Raw genomic sequence first — 16608 nt, 5'->3', positions numbered from 1 at the left:
CTCCCAGCTTCCTGATGAGCTAGAAAAGACAAGCAGACCCCCTCCTTGAGCACCCAGGGGACAGAATTCCCTCTTCTTCTGGGTCAGATCTTCCTGCTCAAATTCAGAATATACACAGGCACTAAATCCCTTATTCTCCATGCAGGAAGCCACGAGTTTCCACAGCATAGCAGCAAAGTCAGGGAGCTGCAAATCCTCATCTGAGCTGACATGAGGATTTAACAGTTTTTTTTTTTTTTTCACTTACTTCTTTTTTATTTTTATTTATTTATTTATGTAAAGATTTTATTTCCTTATTTGACAGAGAGCTAGGGAAAGAGCACAAGTAGACAGAGCAGCAGGCGGGGGGAGGGGGTGGGGGAGAAGCAGGCTCTCTGTCGAGCAGGGAGCCCGATGCAGGGGCTCAATCCCAGGCCCCTGGAATAATGACCTGAGCAGAAGGCAGACATTCAACTGACTGAACCACCCAGGTGCCCCTATTTATTTATTTTTTTAAAGTAAGCTCTACACCCAACGTGGGGCTTGAACTCGTGACCCTGAGATCAAGAGTTGCATGCTTTTCCAACTGAGCCAGCCAGGCGCTCCATATTTTTCTCACTTACTTCAAATATTCACTACCCTGTTGTACTAAAAATGTTCTTGTATTTGAGTATAAGGTGGTCCCCAAAACTAAGTGGGGTGCTTCCTAACATATATAGAGGAAATAGTTCATATTATTCTACAATCTAAAAATGTTTAATTCCAAAAGATATCTGACTTACAGTGTTTGCAAAGCATGCGTGGAGCCGTGCCGTGAGCAGGTCCTGCTAATAGCCAGAGCAGGGGATGGCACCTGCCACAAACCTGTCAGTCTGGAGGCCTCAGGCCCAGTCTTTCTCTAGCAGGTGCCCCCCACTGGCTATAGCAGCCCAAACCTGCAAGGATGGGTTAAGAACCATAACGCTAGTTTATCCCATTAGACGTCCATGTATTTGTTCATTCATAGGCCTTCTTGCATCTCTAACTTGCCCCAACAACTCACGATAAGAAACTGGAGAAAACATGTAAAAATATATGGACTCTCCAGAAAATGGCCATGGTAGCATTTGGATAATAAAATTTCAATGCTTTATGAACATCTATGAAAAAGCAAATTAGAGCAAAGTAACATTCATCAAGATGACAGAATACCATGCTGCTATTTAAAATGATATTTTCTAAGGCAAAGGAATGCTTACAATCTAGTTATTCATCTAAAATAATCTAAAAATGGGGGCACCTGGATAGCTCAGTTGTTACCTGCCTTCCGCTCAGGTCATGATCTCAGGGTCCTGGGATCGAGGCCCGCATCTGGCTCTCTGTTCAGCGAGGATCCTGCTTCTCCCTCTCCCTCAACCTGCTGCTCTGCCTGCCTATGCTCTCTCTGTCAAACAAATAAATAAAATATTTAAAAAAAATCTAAAAACGGAAAATATTCAATTCCTCTTTCCCCCCATCTTCTCCAGACTTCTTTCCTACTCAGTTAAGTAACACACCCGGTTAGAGACCTGAGTCACCCATGACTTCCCCTTCTGCTTGGGGCTTCTTCAGCTGTTAGATTTAATCTAGTTCACATAACTTGTTATGTGTTGCCTGAAAGCAAGCAATGGACACCTTTCTCCAGATTAAACTGTAAGCCACAGACCAATAGCTTGTAAAAGAGTAAGAGCTGCTGTCGTTGACTCCAAGTTAGCCAGCCCGGAGCCCTCCTCTCTAAGCCTCCTCCAGCCCTTCCTGCCTACCACATGCCTACAGCAGCCCCAGGAAGCACCTCCCCGAGGTCCCAAGTGTCTCCGTGCACTTGAGAACCAGAACTGATGATTCTACACTCTGCACGTACCTATGCCTCCCTCTGCAACTAAGCTGGGCCTGAAACCGAGCTTTCTAGTTCCCTGGAAATGTTCCATAGAAGCATTTCTCAATTCTCAGTGGGCACGAGAAATCACCAGGGGTGTGTGTTAAAAATGCAGCTTCCTGGGCTCCCCCTACCCCCAGGATGCTGATGTGGGTGCTCCAAGCGTTGTCCCAGATTCTAGTGTAGTGATCTGGTTCAGCCAGCGTCTAGTGTTTCGTTCAACACCTTCTGAACTCAACAGTGGCGCCTCACAAGCCCCCTTCGGCTGTACGTATGTGGAAGGTAAGGACTCAACACGCCTTAGCTCTTACCCACGGTGCCTGACCCAACACAAGGCTCACAGGTGGCTCCTCAGTGAGGAGAGCGGACGCTGGACGGAGGGAGGGATTCTCTCGACTGTATAAAAGGTAAACTTCATCAGCTCCCCTCCAAAAAGGAAGGGTGAGGTGGCTAAGAGCCTGACTGCCTGGGTTCATACTGCAGCGTTGCCGGGAAGAGCCACGTGCCCTCGGCCAAGGTACTGAATCCCCGTGGCTAGGTCTCCTTTCCTGCACAACAGGGAAACCAACATCACCTCCCCTTCACGATGGGGATGAGGATCACAAGAGGTGACACGGTAATAACTGACATATGGACTAACATGCGCTGCCTGGCACGGTCACATCAGCTGTAACAGAACGCATGGTGGGAAGATGAGCACCCCCCTCCACGAGTGTGCATTACACAACCAGGAGCTGGGAGGTGTGCCCTTCCGCTCCGGCTGGCTGTGTGACCTTGGCCCATGGCTCTTGTGGTAGCGGGAACATGTTCAAGAAACCAACCAGCCCAGGCCCCTTGTTCTACAGATGGAGAAGGAAGCCCATTGCTAAATCGGTCTCATTTTCACCTGTTAAATGGAATGTAATACTCTGAAAGACTGGAAAGGTCTAGTGGAGTATGAAGAGAATTTGAAAGGGCCCGCGTGGGAGAGCTGGTGTAATTTCGTGTGTTGTTAGAGCGCACGGAACCATCCAAAAGCTCTTTCTGGTGGTCTCACCACAGCAGGGCCGCTGGAAGAGCCTGTCCCGCTCACGGGAAAGGATGCAAACCTTCCTCAGGTCTCCCACAGCTCAGATCTCTGCTGAGAATCCTCAGCTTCTCTCACTGCCTACCGGACTTCCCAAGGCCACAGCGGACCTCAAGCAGCATGAAACTGACAGGAAATGTACTCACTTCATCCTTAAGACAACTCAGTCCATTTACAGTGCATGAATCCAGTGCACTGCTCTGTAAGATGGAGAACTGCTTCTACAGATCTGAAGATATTTGTGTATTTCTCTTAACTTTAGTAAAAAGTCATACCACTTCAGATCGTTTAAGGATTGAGTAGTTAATTCTACTTATATGAACATCACCGCCTTCAATGCAGCTAACGAGAGAAAGCACTAATAAACACTGGTGGTGGAAATTTGAAGGGGATTTTGAGGAAGAAGGGAGCCAAATATGAACTTACACACAAGGAAGTGGATGGCCTGAATTGAGGGGGTGCCAGGAAATCCCCCTGCCTAAAATATCCTTTCTGAAAATCTCCCATTAGGTCTGGTGTCTCCGGAAGATCACCAAGTCACTTAGGTATTAACATACCCTGAAGGAAGTAGGCCTTCCTCATTTCAAAAAAAAAAAAAGGTATGACCAATCGTTTTGTCATTCAGGTGTGAAATCCTGAGTCATCTTATGTCTTTTTATAACCCAAATCTAAATTCACTTGACTCTTTCTTAGAAGTATCTTCTCTTTCTTTCCTTTCCCAACATCTACCAGCAACACCTGCCTCCCTAGAAGATCACAGTTACTTCCAACCTGGTGTCGCCCCTCTCTAATCCACCATCAATACCTACCATCTGATTAATCATCTGAAAATAGAGTTCATCAAGTCATTTCTTTGCTCCAGGATCAGATCCAGTGGCTCCTCAGTGTCACAGGCTAAAAGCCAGACTCTCGAGCCAGGACTTGAGGTCCCACCCTTAATGCTGCCCACATCACTGCCTCCTGATCAACACTCACCTCTCTTGGGCACTGTAGGTCTTTGCTAACGAGGCTTCCTAAGGGCTATTCAGTTGGGCTGACTCCTGAAATCATGTACCTTAGTTGAATGACCATGGAATTTTAAAAATCAAATTATTTCTAACCATTTCATCAAGTTTAAAAAGTTAAACATATCTAAAAGTCTGAATGCAGTTTTACAAACTCTTATGAAAGGGCTCTTCAAACGTTTTCCATTGTTATCTAAATACAAAATCAATCTTTTTAGTTACTGGCTCTATAAACAGCCAGATCCCCAACCTGCATGTTTTATAAATTCTGCTTCTCCAAAGGCATGCACTGGTTCTCCTAATGGGATGCCTCCACACCCTAACAAGCCTCACTCTTCTAAATGGAGTTAATCATCTTCTGGACAAACCAGCCACCCAGTCTGAAAGCCCCCATTTCTGTCAACTCCCCCTCCCACCTCCCAGTCACCTGGTTCAACTGCTTTCATTACTATAATAAATATTTATTGGCCACCTAGTACCTGAGTTCTAGGGCTACAATGATAACAGGAGAGAAATTCTCTCTTCTTCCCAGTGTCTCCAACAGACCAGGCAGATGAACTTGTGAATAATAGCCACTCCCCCAGATCCTCACCCCCTCCCATTCCACTGACACTGCCTCAGACAGGACTTGGAGAGCTCAGACTTCTACACTGGACTTTCTGCCTCTTCTCCCTTCCCTGCAAACCATCTTACACACTTTGCTACCAGATGGATCTTTCTAGAACACCTCTGGCATAGAGGAAGTAAGGCTAGAATGACACCCTCTTCTAGGAGAAAACAATGAACCTGGGACTCCATAGAGGGCCGAGATGGGTACCGGTTGAGCTGGCAATGCTGAGGGGCAGCACAGAAAAGGCAGCCAAAGTCAAGGGCAACACTAGGATGCCCAAGAACAGAAAGAGGTGATCATGGATGCCAGATCTCATACGGCCTTGCACTACAGATCTTAGCTTTAGCTCTGAGTGAGATGGGGCCACTGGAAGGTTCTAAGCTGATGAATGACACGCTTTGACCTCTGTTTTAAGATCACTCTGGCTGCTTGCGTTTAAAAATCAACTGTGGTCATACTACGTGTAAGTCAAATCATTATGCTGTATACCTAAAACTTATACAGTGATACAGGTCAATTATGCCTCAATAAAACTAGAAAAAAATTAAATGTAATTAAATCTGAAAATAACACAAAATGCCTCCTGTAAGGGGCAATAGTAGAAGCTGGGTGACCAGTTAGACGGTCGCTGCAGTCCTCCGGACAAGGATGAAGGAGCCCTGGCTCAGCCCCGGAGGAAGTGGCGAGAGGTGGTCAGAAGCTGTAAAACCAGCAAATTTCCTGGTGGAAAAAACATGGTGTTCGAGAGAAAGAGGAAGAGAAACATGGTGTCGAAGATGACATCAAGGTTTAGCCTGAGCAACTGGGAAGAAGGAGCTGCCATCAACCAAGCGGGGGGAAGACATGGGGAAGAACGGGATTTAAGGGAAAGTTGATGAGCTCACTATCATCAGACAGGCGTCCAAGTGGAAATCCAGAGGAAGCGGTTTGAAACACACGTCAGTGGGGCCCCGAGTCAGAGCTCTCAATCTGTGTTATCAGTATCAAAATAATATTTAAAACCTGAAGCCAGGATGAGCTCACCCAGCTGGGTGTGAAGGCAGGCAGAGAAAGGTGGCTCAGGCCTTCAGGTCTCCAAGGCCTGCAGGTGGGCAAGATGAGCGAACCAAGGAACCCGGGAAGGAACAGCTAGTGAGCTAACAGAAAACCAGAACGGGGTGGGATCCTGGATGCCCAGACAAGGTCGTGTTTCAGAAGAGACAGGGATCCACTCTGTCAGATGCTGCTGAGTGGTCAAGAAAGATGTGGTGGGGAGAGCACGAATGGATTACTGGTTTCTTTAATGAGATCAAGAGTTCGGGTGAAAGCCTGGTGTGATGAAAGCCTGTTTGGGGTGGGTGAAAAGTAAAAAGAAGAAAAGGGGTTAAAAAGCAAACACAGATAATCCCTCATGGAATTTTCTACAAACTCAAGATGGCAAGTGGGTGGTAGCTGGAGGGTTGGGGGAGGGGGCATCCAGGGGCTCCCGGTGCTGGTGTCAACGTTTGACGGCATACTATGTATGACAGTTGGGTCCATGGAGGACGCTGCTGCAGGAACAGGGCAAGGGCCATGACTAGGGCGATGTCCCCAAGGGCAGTGGCAGGAAGAGGGTTTGGGGTACAGCAGAGGGCCTGGACCTCTGTGAGCAGGGTACCGGTGCTCAAGGGCAGGTAGGCAGGAAGGCTGAGGGTGATAGCCTGTGGAAATTCTCCTCCAAGTGCTTTTCTTCCTCAGCGAAACAAGAAGCAAAGCCTTCAGCTGAGGAGTGGATCTGGAGAAGAGGGCCTACGAGGCTTGAGGAGAGGAAGGATAATTGGTAGGACACTGGGGGACATGCTGGATTTCACTGAGGCAAGTGACCAGAAGCTTCATGTGTAAGGCTCTGTGGGCCAATGAGTTTCTCTACAGCCACAGTGTGTTAGCACAAAACAGGGAGTGCACTGGACTGGACCTGGCCACACAGGCCACAGGAGTACACCCCATTTAAAAAGGGTCATGATCCCGGGGTTCTGGGATCGAGCCCCATGTCAGGCTCCCTGCTCAGCAGGGAGTCTGCTTCTCCCTCTCCCTCTGCTCCTGCCGCTGCTCTCTCTCCCAAATAAATAAGTAAAATCATTAAAAAAATAATTTAAAATATTAAATTAAAAAAATTAAAAGGAGCAAGGAAACTAACCCAATCTTCCAGTGCTTGGGCCCAGTGAGTGAGCACACTCAGGCTGCCTAAGGAGGATGGGGGTCACACGAGGTGAAGGGGCGGCAGAATTGGCAGAGCAGGGGACACCTGGCTGGCCTGACACAGCGGAGGGCTCAGAATGAGTGGTAATGACAACTTCTAGGTTCTACCCATGGGGAAAGGCAGCGGAGGAGGTGGATGGAGGACAAGACCAACACGGGAGAGGAGACCAGGGCCTCAGAAGCCAGGATATTAGAACAATATATTTAAATATTATAATCACTAAGAATTATGACAGCAGGAACATCAGAAACAGCAAAACTGAGCCAGGCTTTCCAATGATCCAGAAACATTGGGATGTATCCAGGAGCCTATAGATGACAAGGAGAACGACCTGGAAGCATCGATGGGAAATGTGGAGGAACATGGACTCCATCTCACATTCCCGTGTAAAGTGACAGAGGAGAGGAAAAAATCCACCTCCTGGGGTGCGGTGCAGGTGCAAGCTCTAATTTCCAGAGCATCACCTCTCAGTGGAGCTCAGAGTTCTGAGTTCACTGCTGCCACTACATCCCTTTCCAGAATATACCCAGCAAGACAAGCGATGCTGCTGGCAGCAGCTCCACCCAGCTGGGGCCATTCCCTCCATCTCAGTCACATCGTCTCCTCACTCAGAGGATGACGAGGGGACGGACACTGGTGTGCCTGACAGCCTAAGAGATCCAATTCTCTCATTTCTCAGAAACCATTCATTTGCGTTCGTCTCTTAAAATAGTTGGACAGTTGCCATTTTAAACAAACCAATTTATGGAATAAATTTATGGAATACTCACCAATCACCTTCAGAATGAACAAAGTGTCGCCAGTGCTCAAGGAATCCAGTCTATAGTCAGCCTCATCCGAGGCTGTTAGGTTGAAGATGGTAAGGCTTCCTGATGTGGTGTCTAAATGAACTCTGTCTACAAAAGGTGGGAAAACTCTGATGGGAGAGCCTGCTTCCCATTCAAGGACTTTATCCCTATTTTTTGTCCACATAATCTCTGTAAAGGGTACAGAGCTTGATATAGGGAAAGTTACGCTCCCATTCACAGTTCCAAACATCTTCTGGGAATCACAGCTGATGGAGTCTAGGAGGGAAAAAGAAATTGGTTAGGAAAACCAACACGACTTGATTGAAAATAGAAAACCATCCTTCAAGATGCTCTTCGGTGGGGGGGGGGGGAGATTTTGCAGTAAAAATGATTCATCAGCTACTTTTTACACTAAGCAGATAAACGGCTGATGGCAAACACAGCTCACGGAGGGCGGGAGTTTCCTCGCTCGTGGGGGCGCTGTGGCCCACATACACGCAAGATTCAGCTTCGATGGAGCACCAAGTCCCCTTTGGGAACTGTGGGCAATGCAGGCCCTCAAGAAGCCCCACCGTGTGGAGAAGACAAAGCAGGCCTGGAAGTCATGCTGTTGCTCATAGGAGGCATCGCCCAAGGCCTGGGGGAGGAGGGGAGGAGAGGTAATTGTACTGACAGAGGAAGCGGAGCCTCCCCCCCTCCCCCTCCCAAAAAAAAGCAGGCCCTGGGTGTGTTTGAGGAAATAAAAGCAGCTCCCCATCGCTAGGGGAAGTAAGCAAGTGGGTCACAGGCTGGGGGTGAGGCTGGAGGGGCAGGTAGGGCCAGATCACAGCGTATGTGAATGGGGGCCTGGGGGTGTCAGGTAAGACAGGCTCAGGGCTTGGGATGGATCCTAACGGCAAGCGAAAGCCACAGGACGGTTTTCTACGCAAGACCCGCGTGACATCATTTAGACCAGCTGATGCGGCCTGCAAAGTGGACAGTGGCGGCCCGGGACAGGCATGCAGGCAGGGCAACCGGAATCGAGGTCAGTGCTGGAGCAACAAGACGGTGGCCACCTGGGCGGGCCAGAGCAAGGTCTGGATGGAGGGGACAGACAAAAGCGCAGACTCAAGAGCAGCTAGGGACAGAAAGCACCAGGGTTTAGTGACTGGAGGTGCAGACGAGGGAGAGGGGGCGTTAATGGACTGGTCAGGCGTCCTTCTTGGCTGACTGACGGGCTATCAGAGGAGATCAGAAACAAGAACTGGGAAGCAAGCGGAGCCACTCAGGGCACAGGACTGGGTTCAGTGGCGTGGGGAGCGTGGGTGAGCTGGCTTCAACTGTCCCCCCTCGCGAGTCAACTGTTAGCATCTGTGCCCAGCCCTGTGCAGCCAAGCCTGGCTGAGAGCCTGAAATCCACACAGTGGGACTATCCACAGCAAAGGAACTAAGGCTTCAAACTGAGACTCCCGCCTACTCGCCCCCAATCCGGCTGTTGAATATTTACTACCACCACTAGACCGGGATATTCCCGATACCCCAGAAAGGGTTTAAATGCATCTGGTTCTGGACTTGACTTTCCTGTTCAGAGAGAAGAGCAGCTGTTAAGGGAAAGACATTAACAATAAATTAAAACTTGATTGAAGTTTTTGCCTAGTAGCAATCAGGGTAACTGAAAGAACATGGGAAAAAAATCAAGACTATTAAATAGACCGGTTGTAGGCACCCGTGTTCAGTAATTTCAAATACGGAGTAAATAGGGCCCGTTCGTCTATTGCGAGGATTTTGAAAACCCATCTCCCTTAATGAAGGGGGACTGCCCACAGGAATTCACCAGCAGCCTTGCTGGGGTGCTGATCACTCGACCAGACCACGTGGGAAGGTGGATGAGAGGGGGCAGGATGCGAGGAGAGACGGTCTATCCACACCCACTAGCGGAGGCCTGAAATGTCTTCTGCGTGAATGAATGCAGGAGTGGGGAGGGCGGTGGGGGAAGAGAAGCGGTATGAGATGACCCTCGGCTGCCATCTTCCCAGGGAGAGGCCATGTCTCCTGGGCTTGAGAACAGGTGGCCGGAGCAAGTCGGGAATGGAGCTAGTGCTGGCAAGAAGCATGGGAGGGGAAGGGGGAGACTGGTTCCAAAAAAGCCAGTTTTGAGCTGGAAGAAACTCTCAAAATCATTTAGTTGGACAACTCCCCATTTCACAGGTGAAGTGACAGAGTACCAAGAAAATTGAAGGACAAGGTGACCGAATGCCTCCTCGCTGCCTGCGGTGTATTCCCGCAGCCTCGTGTCCCTTTGTCACACCCCTCACACACACTGCAGCAGTGGCCCCGACCGCGCCGCACAGAGGAGCGAACAGGCTTCACAGTCACTCTGCAGGCTCATGGCCGCTGAGGGACCAGAACGCAGATTTCCCGATTCTTTGTGCCGCCTCCCTTTCACAGCAGGCTCATTCTGGAAATATTTGCTCTGCAAGTACCCACTGGGCAGCTCTACAATGTGGGGACCCTCCCTGCCAGCACATGACAGATGCAGTCCCAGCCTCTCAGAGCTTACTTTTTGTTAGCAAAGTCAGACTTGATCCAAATAATTGCACCAGGGGCGCCTGGGTGGCTCAGTTGGTTAAGCGTCTGCCTTCAGCTCAGGCCATGATCCCAGGATCCTGGGATCGAGCCTCACATCAGGCATCTTGCTCAGCGGGGTGCCTGCTTCTCCCTCTCCTGCTGCTTGCTCCCTGCTCCCCCTTCTTGTGCACACTGTCAAATTATTTAATTAATTAATTTTTAAAAACCCCAAATAATTGGATCAACGTCCCGCTGCAGCTGTGCTCAGGGCCAGCAAGTAGAAACACAGGGTGTCACTAAAGAGCACCCACTTGGGGAGCCGACGAGGGGTTAGAGACGGCTTGTGAAGGGCCACCAAGTGGGGTTGGGGGGAGCAGACCCCTGTTCAGGGATACAGGTCCAGAAGGCAGGAGGGCAATGCCATGAGACAAGAGGAGCTGGGGGGCTGCACACACAGGCAGAGCCCAGGCCTTGCAAGGCCTCAGACAAAATTCTGCCCTGTATGTTGAGACGAGAGTGCTACCAAAGAGTTTCAGGCAGGATGGTGACAAATAAGACGAACTCTTTAGTTGAAAAATGTGTTTAAAAACAAAACGGACATAGACACATAGATGTAATTTTATATAGAAGCAGAATGGTGATATAGACACTTAGCACAGTCTTCTTCTCTGACCTGTGTGGGTGTGTGTGGCTTGGATGTCTTACCCCATCTCCCAAGCCCTCTAACCACCCTCAGTCCGGTAATTTCCATTAACGACTCAGAATATACCTTTTTTTTTTTCTCCCTGCTCAGATCATCAAATAGAGACAAAGATGCATCACACATAATGCATATATATGTATAATTATATGCCTTTTCATGATTTAACAAAAACGGTCTTATGCATGCTTCTCCACATCTCGCCTTTCGCAGCAAGAGTACCTCATAAAGGTCACACCAAATCCACTGGCATGGAAAGACTTTCATTCCAGGGTACGAATGAACCGTAATTAATTAGCCATCCACCACTGCTGGTCCCTAGCTTCTTCTACTACAGTAACTCACAACCGTACCTGTGTCCAGGCTCTTGCATATTTATGGTTTTGTATCTATGGGACAGTGTCCCTGGAGTGGGGCTAAATTAAAGGGCAACATATTCTTTATTTAAAAGAAATTTTTTAAGATTTTATTTATTTATTTGACAGAAAGAGCACAAGCAGGGGGAGTAGCAGGCAGAGGGAGAAGCAGGCTCCCCACTGAGTACTGAGTCTGATGTGGGGCTCGATCACAGGACCCCTGAGTGAAGGCAGACACTTAACGGACTGAACCACCCAGGTGCCCCAGATTTTTTTAACAGACGCTGCCACAATGCTTGCATTTGCAATTTACAGTTCGATCAGTAACATCTGAGTTACCTTTTCCTTGTACTCTGCAAGCATCCAGCAATCTTTTCCCTTTTTTTGCACATTTAATTATCAGGCACAAAGTGACATCTCATTGTTCTCTGAATTTGCATTTTCCTGACCGCTAGAAATTTAAGCATCTTTTCTGTTTTTTGGTAATTTGGATCTCCTTTTCTGAGAATTGTCCTTTTTTATCCTTTGCCTTTTGTTCTATTGGCTAGCTTGTCTTTTTCTCATCAGAGTTTATGAGTTCCTTGTACATTCTAGAAATTTTTGTTATCTATATTATAATTCTTCTCCAAGATGGGTGGTTGGTGTCATTCCCTAAGACAGGGGATGTGAAAGGGAGCCAGGCTGGGGCTAGAAGATGATACTTTCAGATGCCAACACTGTGTGGGGTCTGTAAGACTCCCAGGTGGAGATGTCCAGTAGGCTGCTGGGCACATAGGAGAGGATACAGACTTGGGGATCATCACATTTGTAGTGGCTACTGTCTAGCATTCCCTTCCCACAGTAAACTCTTTTCCACACCACTTCCAAGACTAACCTGAAGTAAGTTGCTGATAGGATAACCGCGAATGAAAAAGAATAGGAGAAAGGGAGTGAGCTCTTCCTCAAATGCCACACACTGCGAATAAATGAATGAATTTGCACACAAACAGCAGCAAAGGAAAAGGGTCAGCAGTGGGCTGGTTGCTTTGCTGATACTGGGGTGGTCAGAGAGGATGCCAACTTCCCATGCCTGGGGGGCAGAAGGGTAAGTGCCCAGATTCTCAGGCAGATGGGCCCCGTGGAACTCTCAAAGCCTCCCATTTGAGCTGTAAAATGTAAATCATAACGCCCACCACAAACGATTGTTTTGAGGGTTGAATAAGACTGAGAGTCTTTACACAATGGCTGAAATAAACGTGGCTTTCAACAGGGCTTTCCCTCTTTTTCTTGCAGTGAGTCAGGCCACATCAACGCCTTTGTTGTGTGTTATCCTGGCGGTGTGACGACTGAGCGTGGTGCGGGCTTACATCATTTACAAACGGAGGGAGAGAAAAAAAATGCATTAGTGATAGCCTAAACAGACATTCCATGCCAGCCTGCATTTTAAAAACTATTTTGAAGAATACTGAATGATCTTTTAAAGACAGGGGGTACCTAATACCAATAGATAGAGAAATCCTACATCTAAAATCAGCCCCAACTCCAAATACTTAGTGGCAGTGTCCTTGCAAAACATCACCATCAAACCCAATTTTGATAATTCTTATATGGCTTGAAGTCAGAATTGGAACTCACATATTTACAGATGAAGTGTCCTGATTTTTTGACTTAGAAAATATGGTCACCATAACTACTGAGTTAAAGAGGAAAGATTCCCACTCCCAGCCACAAATTCCTCTGGGTGTTTTCCTTGGGTCCTGGGATTGACAATGACTGCTATTTTTAGTAATCAAACACTTGAATAGTACTCACTATCCGCAAGGCACCCTTGGAAGAGTTCTACAAATATGCAGGAGGCAGGCGCTATTTTTAACCCTATTTTGCATATGAGGAAACTGAGGAACACAAAGATTAAGTGACTTGCTAGTGAAATGGTAAAACTAGATTTGAACCGAGATGGTTTGAAAATTTAACCACTATTTTCTTACACAGCCTGCTATGTGGCACATGGCTATTACAGACCTGACAAGATACATCCTAGAAACTGCATCTGTAGAAATCCAGTATGGGGACTGTGCCAGCTGAGACTCAAGCACGCCTCTGAAACCTGCAGGTGAGGTACCAAGCTCAGGGGGCCCCAAATCACTGACTGTCATGGCCTGAGGGGTCCTGAGAGAACAAGAATCTGTGGCCCCCAAGACCCCCGGCTTGATATACATGAGGAAATTGAGGTTTGACAGAGCAAGAAAGTGATAAACCCAAATCCCCAAAATGTGACGACCTAAGTTTTGTGGTGGTGGTGTTGCAGTTTGCAAACGACTTCAGATGTGACAAAGAGACATGGGACAGGTCTTCACAATTAGAGGCCACGAGAAACGAAGCCGAAGGGAGGGCCCAGGAGTCTGCACTCCCCACGCGTGATGGAAGGGACCATGTGCCATGCGGAAAGGGACAAGAGAGGCTTGAATGCGGGAGCGAAGGAAAGCGAGAGCCAAAAAAAGAAAGAAAGGGAAAACAAGGGACAGGTGAAGACATGACACGGGAAACAAAACCACAGGTGCCACTGCGAAGCCTGAGAGAACCGGGAGAAGCAGCATGAACAGAGGCCCCCGGTGCTGCCCGCGGACGTCTGCGGGCACTGGCGCGCATGCGCTCCTCAACTCCCACCCGCGGGCGCGCGTGCAATTTGCAGAACTTCTGATTTTCCAAGAAACGCTGGATGCTCAACTTTTGTGAGGGAACTTCTCATTCTTAAAGGGCGGCAACTGATCCCAATCTGAGTTCAGACAAAGACAGGGTGGTGCTCTGTCTCCGCTGTTTCCCCGCCGCCCGGCCCAGGAAGGGCACTTGATAAATATTTGAGTGAATTAAGTAACGGAAATACAACTCGACTACAGTCCGAAAAGCAGGGCTTCCTGACAGAACCTCGGAATTTGGCAGCTCCCCCAGACCCTGAGCTTGGGACAGCCCCCTCCACCATGTGCAGGCCAAAGAGGCGCCTTCCTCCGGTGCCAACCACCAGCACCACAGCCAGACTGGAGAGGCTGCCGGATCCCCACTCCCATCTCTCCCCCACTGCTCTTCCTTTCAAGATGCTCCCCTTTGTCTCCTGCTTCCCCTTCCGGCTTAGGCTGCGCCTGCTACCTGCACCAGGTAAGCCTGGACTCATACAGGATGTCAGCTCAGAATCAAAGGTAACAGTCTATGTGGGGTCTAAGGAGTTGCAATTTGTTTACTGAAGTCATTTCTTAGAAATGAACAATGTGATTTTAAAGTCTTCTCTCTCTAAAATATCTTTTAAGGATGGCCTGCAGATTTTAGTAGCTAAGATCGAAGTTGATTGGATGAAAAAAAAAATCCCCTAAAAGTTTCAGTACCTGAATATATAAATCTTGGTATTTCCCCATGTTCAATATTCTAATGGTGTTTCAGTTAAAGACTCCTTCAAGCGTGAAGACAGCAGGATCTGGGGGCATTCTGAACCCAAGTGAGCAGATGAGTCTCTTCTCCAGACGGGAGGTTGTGACCATAACCTTTCTCCTCTGTATCATGGCATACTGTCCATTGACATCTGCCTGGAGTGTGAAAGTGGTGGCATTTTGGGAGACAAAGTCTCTCTCTACACATGTACACACGTTTTTAACACAGAGAAGTGGCCACTCTCCTAAAATGTCTGTTATCAGATCATCTGTCCTATTAGGTTCATAGATATTAGCAGATCAGTCAGACCCCATGTTCCAGTTTTGGGGTAGGAAATCTGCTCACCAGGTATGTAGATAATAAAGAGGAAATTAAGGCTTTTTACTTAAGGAAGTGCAGTGCAGCTCGTTTCTTTAACCTAGCTCTTCATAAATCCACTCCAAATGAGTCTTAGGCCAACTCAGCCTAGAAAAAGTGACAGCATGGGCCTGAGAATATGGGGAAGAACATTCCAAAGAATGCAAGCCACCAGATTACAGAGGTTCAGAAGCTGATGCAGAGGACACAGAGCTGGTGCCCAGACACAGGCAGCCAGCTCCGGAGCCCGCATTGTTAGCCAGGAAGTGAGATGCCTTCGTCTTCCCTTGTCCATTCCATCCTTGTCCAGATCCAGTCAAGGACTTGTGCTGCCATGATTGCTAAAAACAGGAATCTCCTGCTCTCAGCTTCCCTGTCTCCTTGATTTCAGCCTGAAATGGCAGCCACCTGAATCTCAGAAGGTTGTAAGCCCCTTGGCACCCCCAGTCCCAGAAACCGCCTAGAACTTGCCCCATACGTGCTCTCAGTTGTCAAGCTACTTCCTGCCTCCTGGGTGAGCTCATCTGGAATGGAGATGGTGGAACCAATGAGATCAATTTCCTGTTGAGCTTTTCTGTTTCTGTCAGGCTAAAGCATTCCCCATTTTACCCCTTGGGCTGACACTTAAAGTCCTTTTCCCTCTCCATCTGTATAGTGTGCCTCAGTCACCACTAGTCACACATGACTCACGAGCACATGAAATGTGGTCTGTCCAAATGGAGGTGTGTTGTGAGTGTAAAAATACTCACCAGACACTGAAGATTTAATATGAAAAAGGGAATGTAAAATCCCTCATTAATATTTCCTAGACGTTGAAATGAAAATATTGTGGTTCTATTAGGTTAAGTAAAATATATTATCAAAATCATTTTCGCCAGTTTCATGTTATGTTTCTAATTGTCAGTACTCCTCCAGCCTGTCTTTCAAGATACCCATATACCATCTTGCTCAAAAGCCCCATTTGTGAGCTCATTAGGCTCAAAAGCCACATGTTCTTATTGGAGGATATATCTGAGATCTACAGCATGCTTTGGGGAATAAGGACTTTACTAGAGCAATTTAAGACTCTGTGAGCCTTTTAAAATCTATTCTCCAAAGTCTGATTCAAGGTATTTCTATACACTATTGATCATTTCATTAAGAGTTTCTTTATAACCCCTACCATTTTCAGGTTATTTGGCTCATAGTTGAGAAACTAATTTATGAGGACACAGCCTTATTAGTTTCTTATGAATCTGAATTTCTTATTATTTTCTGACTGTGTATATAAAATGGCATTTTCCCCCTAGTTTTTAACTGTTACAGGGGGAAAATGTTCAAGAAACTACACAGCAGTGAGCCTGGTGGAAATTCAGACACTAATCACAACAGACATTTTGAGGAACATTATGGAAAGGAAGTTTAAGTCCACTAGGATCTGAAATGGGTCTTGAGAACAAGCTTATCAAAATAATTTGTTTCCTTCAGATGGGAGACTTGGTCAAGGTCACAAAGGGTAGACCTATGAACTAGGAGTTCCCCACTGGGGGCAGAGAGCAGACACGAACTTAGTACAGGGATTCTGGGCAAGTAAGGATTCTCCTTACTTCCACTGATTTTAATTGGAGCCTCAGAGTCCTTGGACTCAGAGGTCACTGGTACAGGCACCAATAGCAGGAAAAGAAAAGGAAAGGAAAGCAAAAGGGCACAA

At 47.5% G+C, this 16608-nt stretch overlaps 1 protein-coding gene across 1 annotated transcript in view; it reads right to left on the bottom strand.

The window, feature by feature from the left end:
• The window catches only part of CD58 (CD58 molecule), a 41649-nt gene that overhangs the window by 18082 nt on the left and 6959 nt on the right, over positions 1–16608 (bottom strand). Inside the window, exon 2 of the mRNA XM_080799932.1 lies at positions 7542–7835. Coding sequence (XP_080656058.1) covers positions 7542–7835 — 294 coding nt within the window. The remainder of the gene's footprint in view (positions 1–7541; positions 7836–16608) is intronic.

Source organism: Martes martes, assembly GCF_963455335.1.
Source record: "Martes martes genome assembly, chromosome: 4".
Classification (NCBI taxonomy): Eukaryota; Metazoa; Chordata; class Mammalia; order Carnivora; family Mustelidae; genus Martes; species Martes martes.
This window is presented reverse-complemented; position numbering and strand designations above follow the sequence as displayed.